At 54.1% G+C, this 14,662-nt stretch overlaps 1 protein-coding gene across 6 annotated transcripts in view; it reads left to right on the forward strand.

Moving 5' to 3' along the window:
* MEGF11 (multiple EGF like domains 11) overlaps positions 1-14,662 on the forward strand; it is a 237,328-nt gene that overhangs the window by 192,684 nt on the left and 29,982 nt on the right. For all 6 annotated transcript variants that reach the window (XM_015568478.1, XM_015568479.1, XM_006770760.2 and 3 more), the window contains exons 10-12: positions 11,100-11,220; positions 12,162-12,325; positions 13,621-13,723. In XM_015568478.1, the coding sequence (XP_015423964.1) occupies positions 11,100-11,220; positions 12,162-12,325; positions 13,621-13,723 (388 nt within the window). The remainder of the gene's footprint in view (positions 1-11,099; positions 11,221-12,161; positions 12,326-13,620; positions 13,724-14,662) is intronic.

A 14,662-nucleotide genomic window follows, 5' to 3' on the forward strand; every position in this document is an offset into this window, starting at 1 on the left:
GGCCCAGGTGAGCAGGTTGTGGAGGAACGTAGTGGGAGCGAAGCAGCCTGGGTCCTGCAGGCCAGAGTGGGAACTTCTGTGGAATTCAGCAGGCAAGAGGGGGCTCTTGCAGTCTTGAGCAGGGGCGTGACGAAATGGTGCTGCATTTGGCCTCTGAACCCTGTGTGGGGAGATGGTGACATGGCAGTCTGCGAACCCAGCATGCAGTAGGTGCCCAACACATGCTGGTTTTCATTGCCCAGGAATGGTTCTTTAATATAGGCAGGTTGGCAGAGGGGCGGGGGAGCTCTGGGAGGGCTTTGTGTTGGGGAAACCTGGGCTTGACTCTCAGCCCTGCTGCTTGCCCACTGGGTGACGTAGGGAAGGTCACCTCTAAGACCTCACCTCCCGCAGGACACCCTGCAAAACGGTTGTGAGGGTGAAGCAGGGCAAGTACGAGGAAAGTGACACAGCGCAGGTAAATCTTGGTCTCTTTTCTTACATCTTCTGTGGGCCTAGGCTCTTACTGGCCATGTGTAACCATCAGAATGCCTGACGCATGTATAGAACGCCTCTGGGCTGGGCACTGTTCTGAGAGCACTGTGTATATCAACGTAATCTTCACCGCCGCCTGCCCATTTTGCAGGTAGGAAAACTGAAAGAGAGGTTAACAACTTGCCAAAGTTTGTCAATTACACCCCAAGAAAGCTGAAAAAACACACACAAGTTGCCCAGGGTCCCTCAGAGCCAGGACCTGAACCATGTAGCCAGGTTCCAGAGCCCATGGGTTTGACGGGACCTTCTGCCCCATCACTGTGACCTGCCTCTTCTGTGGGCAAACCCAGAGTGATGCTCACTGCCCCCTCCCAGGATGAAACCTTATCCACCGTCACAGGGGTGCTCCAGCTGCCAGAGCTGAATTCAGAGGTGGCGTCAACTGTAGGGCAGTCAGGCATCCGTCACGTGGCTCAGGTGGTGGTGTGGACGGAGCACAAGTTGTCACCAGGACCGCCATCTGTACCACAGTCCTTCCACTCCAAAGCCCTCTCATAGCCATCCCGGGAGTTCTCACAGCCCTCTGAGGTCAGGTGTCACTGTTGCCATTTTATACACAAGGGAACAGGCTCGGCAAGGTCACCCAACTCTGAGCATCTCTACCCTCCCCACTCTCAAGCCCAGGGCTGAGCCCCTCCCAGGCAGAGGGTGCTGGGAAGAACCCCTCCTGCCCCTTCTCCCCCCGCCAGGCTCCACCCCAGGCGGAAGCCACTGTGTTCCTTCCCGCAGGGCCCTGATCTGAACTGCGCTCCCTTCAAACCACCCCCCACCCCCCCACACAGGACTCATTCCAGACCCCAGTTATGTGTGGTGAAGCATTCTATGAGAACTTGGCCGAGAAACCTCCAGGGGCCAGAGGAAGCCAGCTTCATGAAGACCTAGATAATTCACAGGACTTGGGGGACAGGAGGGATGGACCCTGTGGACAGAAGAGGCAACCTTCCTCGCCCTCATTCCCTGGTGAAAGCGTCTCTGGTTTCAACTTTAGAGCTTGCTTTGCATTTGGTCTATGATTTTTTTTTAATGATCCCACAATCGATGAGCGGTTGGATTGCCCGAGCCTGGGCTCTCAGCCTCTCAAATAGAAAGGACCGGCCCAGATTCCTGCCTTTGGAGGAGGGTTCCCACCGTGCTGACTTGCCTGCCTGTGTCTGTAGGGCAGTCTGAAGCTTGGCATGGCAGGCTTCCCTGGCTGGGCCTTCTGACCTCGGGGCTCCCGTCCCTGCTGCCCCTCGGCCCCGACGCCGGCACAATGAGGATGCTTCTGTCCTAACAGATGTTTCTGTTTCTCCACTGAACAGAAAGCTGCTGGGGGGCAGGTCGCTCTGATCATCCCTATGTTGCTACCCTTTTCCCCATCCTGCCACCTCCTGACCCTAGCCCGCTCCCAGGCCTGGAGTTATGTGTGGTGAAGCATTCACAGCCTCCCGCCGCGCTCAGCGTGATCATGAATATTCACTGACAGGAAGCTTAGTGGCACCCCCTACGTTGTGAATGTGCACGTTCTGCTGGGACCTTAGTAAACAATTGGCTTCTGCCGGACCCTCTTCTCCAACATCTGGTTCCCACTTGGGACATTGTCACTGTCACTGTGGTCACACTCTGGCTCTGCAGGCCCCTCTCTGGGCCCACACCACCCAGCCACACCACCCAGCCACACCAGAGGGTCTGGGTTCTGCAGTGTCCATGCCCCACCCCATAACCCAGCCCACACAGCATGCACACCACACCCATGCCACCGTGACCAGATCACCCTGGGGGGCTCTCTGGCCAAATGTCCAACTTGCACATGCTAAGCCTACCCCACCCACAGCTGCCATGCCACTCGCACACAGCAAACTGTGGTAATGTCATGGGAGTGGCACCTCCGAGTACAGCCTGCACAGCTGTACAGAGCAGCCTCGGGTCACTGACGGCCTGTTCACTTTGGACAGACCTGGGACTTCCAGGCCTAACCGTCAGCCTTCTGCACCCATCCCCCATGGGAGCCAGACAGAATGGCTCAGCCGCAAGGGCCTGGGCATTTCCCTCAGCACAGAGAGGGAGAAGTGGGGATGGCTGTGACAAGTGGCCTCCTGCCCTCTCTCCGGCTCCTGCTCCTCATGTCTTATGCAGAGTTTCTCCTCCCCAGCATGCATCGCTGGCAGGGGCTGCCTTACTAGTGGCACACTAATTAGGTCCGATGAGGTTTGCTCTGCATTGAGAGGCCTGCGTGGCTGGCATTCTGTCCAAGTTGTGCTCTTGTGGATCGTGTGTCACTCTTTCTCCCTAGAAAATCACAAATGAGGCTCCCACCTGGGAATCCCACTGCCTCAGACTTGGCGCTGGGAGTGGGGTGACTGAGCAGGGTGGGCAGGGGGAAGCAGCAGCCCAAGGCTGGCACTCCGTGTGGCAGAGCAGACGCTGGCCAGGGGCTTTGCAAACAGTGAAGCACACTCCACGTGTGCTCTGCCGGCATTGAGGTGACTGGCATCGGACACCAAAATTCAGCCTGCATTGGTGGCCCTGAAACTCCAGGCATAGCTGTGGGGAGGGAAGTCGGAACAACCAGAGGCCAGGGAGGCCACCGAAGGCTGCCTGCAGGACATCCGGAAGTCGGGAGGGGACTCGCCTGAGCCCCTCTCTTGCTCCAGCCTCATCTTGTGCCCCACCCGCCTCCAGCCACTACATGGTAATCTCCACTGAGGGTAGGGACAAGCTCTGTTCTGCTCGCCATGTGTCACCTGGCCTCACACAGTGTCTGACACATACTAGTGCTTTAAAAAACATTTCCTGGATGACTGGATTAATTCATACATATGCATTGAGCACTGACTGTGGGCGAGGCACTGGGCTAGGGCCAGGGCCACGGGGCTGAATAAAACAGGTCCAGTCCTTGCCCTCATGAAATTTTAATTCAGTGCAATTGTGGTAAGTGCCACAGGGGCAGGTAATAGGGAAACGTGCTCTGGAAGTTGAAGACTACGGGATTTAAAGGGACTTGAGGTCACATGGCATCTAGTGTCATGGGCAGTGAGACCCAGGCCCCGCCACAGTCCTCGGCCTGTAGTAGATGCTCCACAATTGTTCACGGATTGAATGGATGAATGAATGGGGCCAGGTCACCGTGAGCCAGGGCTTTTGCCTTCCTTAAACCCATGTACTCTGGCCCCGGTCCAGGGCCCTTGCTTGCCTAAACCATCCCTACTCCTCCAACAAGAAAGAAGATGTGTGGGCTGGGGCGACTTCCTTAGTTCCTGTGGCAGAATCCTCTCTGCTGAGCTCCCACTGGCTGGCAGGAGAATGCCACCACCCTGGCCAGGATCTAGAAAACCCAGTTCTACTCCATTTACTCTGCCTCTCACCCACAGAACATATTTAAGGGGACCCAGAGACGAACTTGCGCAATTGCCTCCCGCTTTCATTTGAGGGAGGGTCAACCACTCTCCATCTTCGTCTTCCACTCCAAAAAATTCTCATTAACCTCCTGCCCAATGCAAGAAAAACGGATGATGAACACAAGAAGCCCAGCTGCTGATTAATTTTCCCAAACAGGGCCAAACTACAAAGCATCATATTGCAGGGGAGAAAATTAAATAAACAGCATTTGAAACAAATTTAATAGAACATATAACTCATTACCCAACGGGGCCTGGGCCTGGGCTGCCGCCTCGTGCAAGGAGGCGGGTGGGAGGCGGAGGGGAGATTTGCATCTCTTTAGCAGGACTAGCACCAGGGGTTCCGCTCTGCCAGTAGCTCTTTCAAATCAAGTTCAGGATGTTAATAGCCAATGCTGCATCTATAATTAACAGGCCTTTGGATGGGAGGAAGAGTTCACATCCATCCCCCATTCACAGAATGAAGACACTGAGCAGGACTGGCAGGCTTTCCCCGGTGAAGAGGGCACCTCAGGGACCTGCCCCTGTGGGAAGTGAGGTGTGCGCTGTGCAGGTGAGCTGGGATGGAGGAAGGGCCCAAACCTCTGGGCCTTGGCAAGTGGACCTTCCTCAAGGTCAAAGCCGTGTCTTCTGGATGCTGCGTGCGTAGGTGGTAAATGTGCTGCTAATTCGAGCAGGGCTATCCCAGAGTTTCACCCCAGCTGGGATCTTAGCATTCTGTGCTTGAAATGGGAGCCAGGAAATTCGAGTTCCAAACCCATCTCTGCCCAGCATTGGCTGTGTGATCACGGGCAAGTTGCTTTCCCTCTCTTGGCCTCAGTCTCCTCATCTGTAAAGCAAGGCAGGTGGACCAAGTGATTCCCGCCCATCCCTTCTAGGTCTGGCCTGAGGGACTGTCCCCCCACCATTAGGAATAGGCCTGTGGCCAGTCCCAGATGCTGTGTACATTAGCACAGTAGGTGGCCACCCAGCTTGTGTGATCCTGACAGGCCCCGGAGGGCTCCCACCCCCGGGCCTGCATTTCCACCATTCCTCACTCCTTTGGGTTAAGACCTCCTACTGGAGGCAAGAAGGTGCTTAGAGAAGCCGAGCTGAAGGGCCCTTAGAGATGACCTGGCCAGTGGTTCCAAGCTAAACACCTGCAAAGCCTGCAGCAGGTGGCCAAGAGTGGTTTTGAACATTTCACAAAGCCTGTGGGCAAACTTCCATTACCTGTGATGAGGCAAACTAAGACACCAAGGCGGCTTTGTTTTTCATTGGAATTAAATTAATTCTGTGTAATATCCCAGGCTAGCATACACTGATCAGAAGCTCCGATTGGTTGTGGGTGACATCATGGGAATTTCTAGGTCATGGTTGGTGGACAGGATGCTGCCACCAGAGTCAAATGGCATGTGGTTACCGGCCAAATTGCACCTGCTCAAAACGTGACGCCTCAGGCCCCACAGAGTGACAGCAGTGTCTTTCAAATTGAGGGGCTTTGTAGAGGGAGGGTGCTACCAAGGATTCTTGGTGGTGAATGCTGGGGAGTGTGTTTGATTTCAACAGCCACATATAATTGATAAGGAAACCCAGGCCTGTCTATTACCTAGCATGACACGAGTCTCTCAGAGGGGAAGGCTGTTTCCAGCAGTAAGATGTATGTGAATTCTGGGTAGTCATCCTGGGGAACAGCTTTAATAAAGGGCCTGAGGATATACTTCTGGCCGAGGGAGTGGGCAGAGGTGCTAGGCTATGGGAAGCATGTGTGGTCTGATCCGAGGTCACTGTCCTGAGCTCTCACTTGTCCTTTTTCCAGGAGTATAAACAGATCAACAGATGTGCATTCAGGCTGGTGTGGGCCAGGCACTGGGCTGGGGGGCGGGGCTGGATAAGACACAGTCCCTGCTCTGCAGCCAGTCCAGAGGGGCACTGGCCTGCGAGCCCCAGGTCCACTCTGACTTTCGGTCTCCTCCTCATGAAGGTGATGGATTTGATCAGCTCTGAGATACTGTTCCGCTCAGAGGGTCTTGTCTCTCTGAGCGGATGCACTAGAGGCCAACAGGGTAATTTTCTGGCTGTACTTCTGACCCTCAGCCTGGCCAGCAGGGTTGGGGAAAGAGGTGGCAGGGTGTGGCATGGAACATTGACGTAGCCCAGGATCTGGCCTGGCTTTCCCTTTGGCAAGAGCCCCCAGGGAGGCCTGGAATCAGTGTGGTAGCATGGGGCCCATCCTTAAACCAGATAACATTCTGCTTCCTGTGTGTGAGGGGAGCCAGTCGTTTGTTCAGCGCTGCTTATAAAGTGCCCCCACTCCGTGCCAGGTTCTGAGCCAGGGATACCGGGCAACCCAGACCAGTAAGATCGCTGTTCTCATGAAGCTTCTGGTCTAACTGGGAGACGTTAATAAGTGGACAAACACCGTTGGTTGCAGGCATGAGTATGGCTGTGGGCCCTGCCTTGGGAGTTGCCAAGGACAGAGACAATTGTCAGGCTGCCGTGTGCCCCTGGAGCCCACAACCAGGGCTGGCTCAGAGTTGGCCCCCACTCGGCAAACATTTGTTGAATTGCTTGGCATGAGAGAGAAAGCATATGGAAAGTGCCCGGTCCTCCTGGTTATGTCCACAGTAAGAGCCAGCATGTACACACAAATATCTCGTTTCAATTAACCGACATTTATCAAGGGCCCATTATGTACCAGCAGGATCCCAAGCCCTGAGAATCTGGATGTGAATAAAATCAGATCCCCGTCTCCCTGAGCGCACAGCCCAGATGGAGGCAGGCACGTGAACCAACCAGGACCCCAGTATGCTAGGACTACGGTGTCTGTGTGGACCCAATTCCCAGCAGGGCTGGGAGGCTGGGGAGGGAACACACCAGGAGGGAAGGACGAGGAAGGAATCACAAAATTATACCCGAATGTACACATGTATAAACAGATACCCCCAGAGACAAGCACTCTGAGTCTCACAGGTGTGTGCACTGATTACCTAAGCACGTGCAGACATATAATGACCCCTGTAGACTTGGATGCCACACAGGCCATCCTGACCAAGGCCTGCTGGTGGTCCCCCAAACTGGGGAGGTGTGTGGCTGAGACAATGGCCAGTGTGTTGGGGGGTTGGCACAGGCACCCTGAGAATCACCAGGCCTAGGCCGGAGGGTGCTCTGAGGGGGGCAGAGCTATTAGTCTAAACCTGAGAAGTTAGGCTGATTATTGGCTTGTTTGGCATGGCAATCGCAAGAGATGGCTGATGTACTGCACACCAGGCCTGACTCTCAGATTGGAAGCCAGAGGGTAGGGAATTTGACAAAAAGTTTAACTGTTAGTACTTGTGCTTGCTGAGGAGTTTGAACCAAGTCGGAGTCAGGACATCAAGATGGAGGAAGGGGAGTGTTCAGTTAGCTGTACTGAGCTCACCTTCCTGCTGGGCAGAACTGTGCCTTTTAGAAACTGCCACTTCCCCATTTGGACATTTTGGCTATTAGGAGCGAACAAATAGAAAATGCTTAGAGCAGCTCCTGGCACATGTTAGCCCTTCATTCTGTCCCCCAAGACCATGCCCTTGGTGTGTGATGGTAAAAGTTCCAGGCTGTTCACCTATGAGGAGGGAACCAGGGAGCCAGCCTGGAGGAGGAGGCAGGAAATGGGCCCAGGAATTTGTTCAGTGAGTGAGAGGTAGATCCCTCCTCCAGAGCTGTCTTCTGCTGAAACCTTGGAGGTTTTTGTGTATGTTTTCATAAGAGATACTATTTCTTTGCAATAATAATAGCTTTTTTTGATGTTATCCTTACATGAGGACATTTTTTCCATTGCTTTTCAGAGAGAGTGAAAGGGAGGGAGGGAAGGAGGGGAGAGGGAGGGGAAGAGGGGGAGAGAGAGAGAGAGAGAGAGACATCTACCTGAGAGAGACACATTGACTAGTTGCCTCCAGCATGGGGGGTGGGGGTGGGGGTGGAGGAGCTAACCTGCAACCTAGGTACATGCCCTTGATCAGGAATCAAACCCGTTGAGACCCTTTGGACACTCTAACTGCTGAGCCACACCGCCCAGGGCACAGTAATAATAGCTTTTATAGTGCTTTCTGACTGCCAGGCACTGCTCTATCTGGTTCACATATGATAACTAATTTAATCCTCTTAATAATCCTATGAAGTAGGGACATTCTTATTCCCATTTTACAGATGGAGGAACCGAGTCCCCGAGTGGTTTAGTAAATTGCACGAGGCTGCATGGTAGGATGACACCAGAGTCCGTTTTCTAACCATTGGGCTCTGCCCCGACTCTGGAGGGAAGGTCTGGTTTTTGCTCCTTCACCCTCACTAATACACTGTGGGACCCTGGATAACTCACTGGCCTCTGAGTTTCCATCTCCTTCTCTGGGAAGCAAAAGTCCTCTCAACCTGGTGACCGCCCAGGGCTATTGTAAGACCACCCTGACTGTCCATATCCTTGCATGGGCTGTGCTGGGGGAAATGGGGCCCAGGTGCAGCATTCTGGGGAGCAGGTATTTCTAGTGGGGTGCTCTGCATCTTGGCCCCTGGAGCAGGGCCAGGGTGGAGAGTTTTCTTTGAGCCCCACCAGCAGACCCTCAGCTGGGCACACAGGCCCCTGGAGGCCTCCCAGGATTGGGGACATGGATGAGGGCACCAGGAGAGAAGCTGCTCTCAATGTAAACTCATGCAGAGAAAATCATGAACTGTGCATGCAATTTGCACCCGGACCAAGGCTCTCAGAGCATAAATATGTTCTATGGGCTATGTATAATCTTGGAGAAATTAGAGTGATCTGGGTAATGGGAGTGCTGGCAGACTCCAGGCTGGTCAGGGCCTGCCAGGGACTGGCAGGGGGAAGAGTGGGAACTGTGGAATCTTCTGGTGCAGGACTCTGCACTCCCCAGTCTCTCCTTCCTGACCCAGCCAGTGCTCGAGAGCCAGGAGGAGGAAAGGGCTAGAGAGGAGCCTCCCTTCAGATGGCTCATACGTAATCTTGGGTCTCTCTGTGGCCTAAATGGCAGTGAGGCCGGCTGCCTGGGACCCTTTGAGTTAGCAGTGAGCTGCTCTCCTTCAGACCTGTCATTTCACTGATGCTGGAACGAAGGCTCAGAGAGGGGCAGTAACCTATCCTGTGTAACACAGCTAGTGGGGCCCAGACAAGCTGTGGTCTCCTGATCCCATCTGCTCAGCATTCCTACAGTACGCCTAGGTGTAAGACCCCAGAAGCTGGCTGGAGACACTCCCTGGGGGGATGCAGTGGGAATTCAATATCCAGCGACCACCTTCTCTAGAGCAGACAGCTCCAGACTAGGTTCTGAGTGAGGAAGGCATGTCCTGGGGGACTCAGGGAACAAAGCCCAGACTCCCTTATGTGGCATTCAAATATTCATTTTAAATATTTCCCTCCCCCTTCCAACACCGATCACCTCCCTCCAGCTACCCCGGAACATTCTTCAGTCTCACATTCCTCTGCACTCTGGTCCACACTCTTCCCACTCAACTGCCTGACCCCGCCCCCTCCTTTTCTCTGATTAACTGAAGGCTCCCTCCACCCCAACTCCAGGCCTCTGACATCCCTCTCCTGGCCTCCTGCTCTGTGGCTTGCCCTCAATCTGAACTCCCCGCTGGAGCTCATAGCCCACCAAGGAGGCCTGGTGGAATGGCTGCGTGGTAGGCTGCCCAAATTCACCATTTAGGATGGAGGCCCTCCTTCCTCCCCCTGCAGGAAGCTGGGGGCTTCAGGCTGAGCCTCTCTCCAGAAATGGCCCTCAGCCCAGAGCTTCCCCTGAAATGCCCCCTCCCCCAGGGCAGTGGAGACCCAGTGACTGGGGGGTGGGGGGGTGTTTAGGCCCTCCCTCCCTCTCCCCTGGCGGGACAAGTCGAAGGGCCATCCCAGCTCTAGAGCTTCCCCAAAGATCAGTCCTGTTGCAACTGCACCTCAGTGCAGCTTCTCCCTCTGCCCAGTCCTGCTCCCCTTATCCCCCAAGAGCTCACTAACTCCCATCTCAGAGAATGCGTTCCCGGGGAGCCAGTTTATGGCACCTGGGAACAGAACATGTAAGCAGCCAGCTGGGTTCAGGTAGAGAGCAACCATTTTTAGCTCCATGACCTGGGCTAAGTCACTAACTTCTCCATACAACTGTTCTATCTATTAAGTACGAATACTGCTGAGACGATAGTTCCTATCTCCTGAGGGTCCTGTGAGGATTAAATGCGATGATGGATGCAGGGTGCCCGATATTGAGAAAGCACTTAATAAGCATTAGCTATTATTACTTCCATTTAACTTCTCTGGGGTTCAGGTGATCAGGAATAGGAAATTATTATCTGTGTCTTGGGGTTGCTGGCGACAATCCAATAAGACTGAGAGGCGAAGGGTTCAATTCTGGGCTGCTGCGACCTAGTACAGACTCAGAGGTCGAGCTCCCTGGGGGCTTTGCCCATCCTGGAGCTGTGGTCTGGAAGCCTGACCCTCCCCCAACTGGTGAGGATCACTGTATTGGTTTTCTGTTACAGCCGTAACAGATTAACACAAATGTGGTGGCTTAAAACAAAACAAACGTATTATCTTACATTTCTGTGGGTCAACAGTCTAGTCTGGGTCTGCCAGGACTACAGTCAAGGTGGTGGCAGGCTGTGTTCCTTCTAGAGGCTCCAGGGGAGACTCTGTTTCCTGCTCAGTCGGTTGCGGGCAGAATTCAGTTACGAGGGTTGTAGGATTGAGGTTCCCCCGTTTTTCCTTGACTTGTGGCTCCTGCCTCCATCTTCAAAGGCACGTGGAGAACATCTCAAGGCTCCCCTTTTGATGATCTTTTACTTCTAGAGCAGTGGATCTCAACCTTGGCTGCACATCACAATCACCTGGGAATCTTTTTAAAATCCTGATTTCTGGGCCTCATCCTGAAATTCTGTTTCTTTGTTATGGGGTGGGGCCACAACATTAGTAAAAGATTTTAAAAAGATTCCCAGGTGATTCTAATGTGCACCCAAGGTTGAGAACCACTCTAAAGGCTCGTGTGATTACATTGGGCCCACCTGGGTAATCCAAGATTCTCCAGCTCAAGGCCTTAATCACATCTGCAAAGTCGATTTCGCCCGTAAGATAACATACAGACTCCAGAACATGGACAGCTCGGGTCAGGGTCCGGATTTGCTGGTCACAGCCACTCAGCATGGAGCAACCTCTGATCCAAAACTCACCTCTTTTCCCAGGGAGAGGTCTGTGCAGTTCCCTGTGCAGCAGGGACCTACGGCCCCAACTGTTCATCTGTTTGTAGCTGTAACAACGGTGGCACCTGCTCCCCAGTAGACGGCTCCTGTACCTGCAAGGAAGGTAACCTGCCTTCTTTCCCAATCCCACCCCCCTCGAGGTGCACACTGCCCAGGGGGGCCACCAGTGGAGGGGTCTGGGCTGCTCCTGCCCCATCCACCCACACGCAGGGTCAGGGAGCTTGTACATCAGGTTCCAGCCACCGAAACCCAGGCCAGGGGCTTCAATAGTGGGAATGAGATAAAGGGGATATGCTACCTGGTGTGAGAAGAGCTGAAGGAAGGACAAGGGCAGGTGAGCAACCAGAGATTAGCAACTGTGGGAGGAGCTGCTGCCACTCCTGGGGGTGAGGGCCACCTGGTGGAGCTGGGACATGGACAGAGGGACAGCACAATAGAGCTGGAGCACGAAGGAGACTCAGCCCCACTAGAGGCTCGAGGCAGAGAAGTAAGAGACACCTGTGTTTCTCCTGCTCCCACCCTCCGGTCTGCGGGCCAGATCTCCCATCAGCAAGCCCATCTGGGAGCCAGCAGAGGGGGGCTTGGGCAGTGCAGCTACAGTGGTCGGCCCCTTGGGTCAGAGAACAGAGCAGGGGAGGGGGAAACGGAGCTGAGGGCAAGCAGGCCAGTGACCAGCCTAGAGTGGGAAATCAGGCCGTCCCCAAAACAAAGGGCCCTGAGTCAGGCTGGCTGACTCCCCCTGGGCTGAGAGCGCGCTCCCCACCTCAGCTGGTTCCCTATCCCAGGTGGGCCCATGAGCCCACGCAAAAACAGTGAGAATTGGGAGGCAGGAGGCCGCATTCTAGCCCCCGCTCTCCTAACAGCCGGCACAGCCACCCAACACTGGACAACCGATTTTCGGAGCGGACTCTGTGGAATGGGTGTCCTAACCCAGCGATCTAAGAGGTTGGGGTTTGGGCAGGGTGCCCTGTGCAGAGCTGGGGAGAGTGAGCAGCAGGCTGTGCTGGGCCCGAATGGAGAGCCGACAGCCTTTCCCTCCCTCAGGGTGGCAGGGCCTCGACTGCACCCTGCCCTGTCCCGGCGGGACATGGGGCCTGAACTGCAACGAGAGCTGCACCTGCGCCAATGGGGCGGCCTGCAGCCCCACAGACGGCGCCTGTGCCTGCGCCCCCGGCTGGCTGGGAGCCACCTGCGAGCTGCCCTGCCCGGTGAGTGCCCAGGGCTGGAAAGGTCCTTGTGGGCCCAGCATCCCCTCACCCTTCCCCTGGAGTTATTTTGTCCACAGAGAAGAGCACAGATGGAAACCGTAGATCAGGTCTTGGCCCTACTTCTAACCTCTCTGGGCCACTTTCCCACTTCGGGTCTCAGCCCTCTCATCTATAAAATGGCAGACACTTGGCAGATGGTGATGTGGCATCCCTTGCCCCTTGCAGCTCTCGGTAAACATTAATTGACTCGGCATGTTTACCTGAGCCCAAATGCAGCTTCAGAATCCTTCGCAATACGGTCTATAGGACGGCCCTCACTAGGCCATCAGAGTGCCATCCCCTGATAGATCATGTCTTAGCTTCTTTCCGCTTCCAGCATCTATAATTTTATGATTGGGGTGTGGGAGGCCTGAACCAAGCACCATCCAGCAACAACCACCAGACTTAATCACCGGATCTCTCTCTAAAATATGACTAAGTTAAACCAACTGATGTGATGTTGTCACATGAGTCCTACAGTCCTGGGTGAAAATTCTGACTTTGCCACCTCCTGTTACCTTGAGCATGATACTTCCCTTCTCTAACCATGTTTCCCTCTAACCCAGTGGGTCTCAACCTTCTGGCCCTTTAAATACAGTTCCTCATGTTGTGACCCAACCATAAAATTATTTTCGTTGCTACTTCATAACTGTAATGTTGCTACTGTTAAGAATCGTAATGTAAATATCTGATATGCAGGATGGTCTTAGGCGACCCCTGTGAAAGGGTCGTTCGACCACCAAAGGAGTCGCGACCCACAGGTTGAGAACCGCTGCTCTAAATTGTGGGTAGAATGGAACCATTGCACAGAGTCGTTGTGAAGAGAACGTAAGGCTCTTGATACCTAATGAGCACCCCACACGTATTAGTCACCACCTCTTCCCTAATAACAAAGAATAAATCAGTCATTCCTCCCATGTGATTGATGTGTTGCAGTTTGCCAAGTGCATTTCCATTCACAGTTTTAATGGATGGTCATTACAGCTTTCTGAGCTTGACCATTGAGAAGCAGGGCGGGACCATCACCTCCCTCCTTCCCAATCCCATGCTCTTGTTAAAGCAGCCAGAGAATTCCTCGAAGGCGCTTGATGGCCGTGTGGACACCCAGTTATAAAAAGTGTTCCCACTGTGCCCCGGCCCCAGTCTCTGTGGGTCCTTGTGGGGCAGTGGCTCAGTTTTGCCATCAAATTCCAGCAGAGGTGTGTGGAGCTCTGGGGAGCTGGATCTGATCACTTCGCTCTCCCCTCTGTCCACAGGATGGCACATTTGGGCCAAACTGCAGTGAGCGCTGTGACTGCAGCCACGCCGATGGCTGCGATCCTGTGACCGGCCACTGCTGCTGCCTGGCGGGATGGACAGGTAACCCCTGCTGCCTCGCCACCACCCAGGTCCTGGGAAACTGGGCTCTTGGTATTTTCCTTCTTCTCTTGACTGCTCTCTCTCTCCTTCATGACTTCCTCTTGCTTCCTAAATATGTACCTTTCCCTTTATTTCCTGGGCGTCGGCTCTCCATTCCATTCAATCTGAGTAAACAAGTATTTACTGAACACCTATGTGCAGGCTCTCTCCTAAGAAGGGGCACAGCAATGAAGAATCAGACAAAGGCTGACCCCTGGTGGACATAGGTGTTTGCAGACCATATGGTGGAGAGGGAGACAAGGAACTTTCTCCTCAGCCCAGGCTAGTCTCTACGTGACCTGTCATCCATCACTTTCTCCCTCCCACGCCCCCACTCTGGCCCACCAGGCACTGTCTCTCAGCCGGCACTGCCTTGGCCTCCTGCTTGGTCCCTGCACCTCCCCTCTCACCCGGCCACTTCCATTCTGCACATGGTGGCCAACGTGAACTTTTCAAAACCCAGATCCTTTCACACCAGTCCCTGCTCAGAATGCCTCAGTGGCTTCCTATGCCATTCATATAAAATCTAGAGTCCTTAAGGGGGCCTGAGGCCCACATGAAACTGGGACCTGCCCAACTCCACTACCTCTCCTTTGCCCCCTCCCATCCCTCACTATTCCAGCTGCCCAGGCCGACCACCTTCCTGCCTCCAGGCCTTCGTAGGCGTAGTCCCTCTGCCTGGATCACTCTCCCCGTCTCTGCGCCTGATAACGCCTTCTCCTCCACCAGATTTCAACTCCAAGTTATTTCCTCTGGCAAGGCTCTCTCCCCCAGCCACAACCCAACCCCTTAACCTTTATTTATTCTCATAACATTCGACACTTTTCCTTTTGCAGTGTGAACTGCAATTGTCACTGAACTCAGATTAGTAGCTATTTGTTTATTATCTGCCTGCCCCCC

This window comes from Myotis davidii, unplaced genomic scaffold (genome assembly GCF_000327345.1).
Source record: "Myotis davidii unplaced genomic scaffold, ASM32734v1 scaffold461, whole genome shotgun sequence".
Lineage (NCBI taxonomy): Eukaryota > Metazoa > Chordata > Mammalia > Chiroptera > Vespertilionidae > Myotis > Myotis davidii.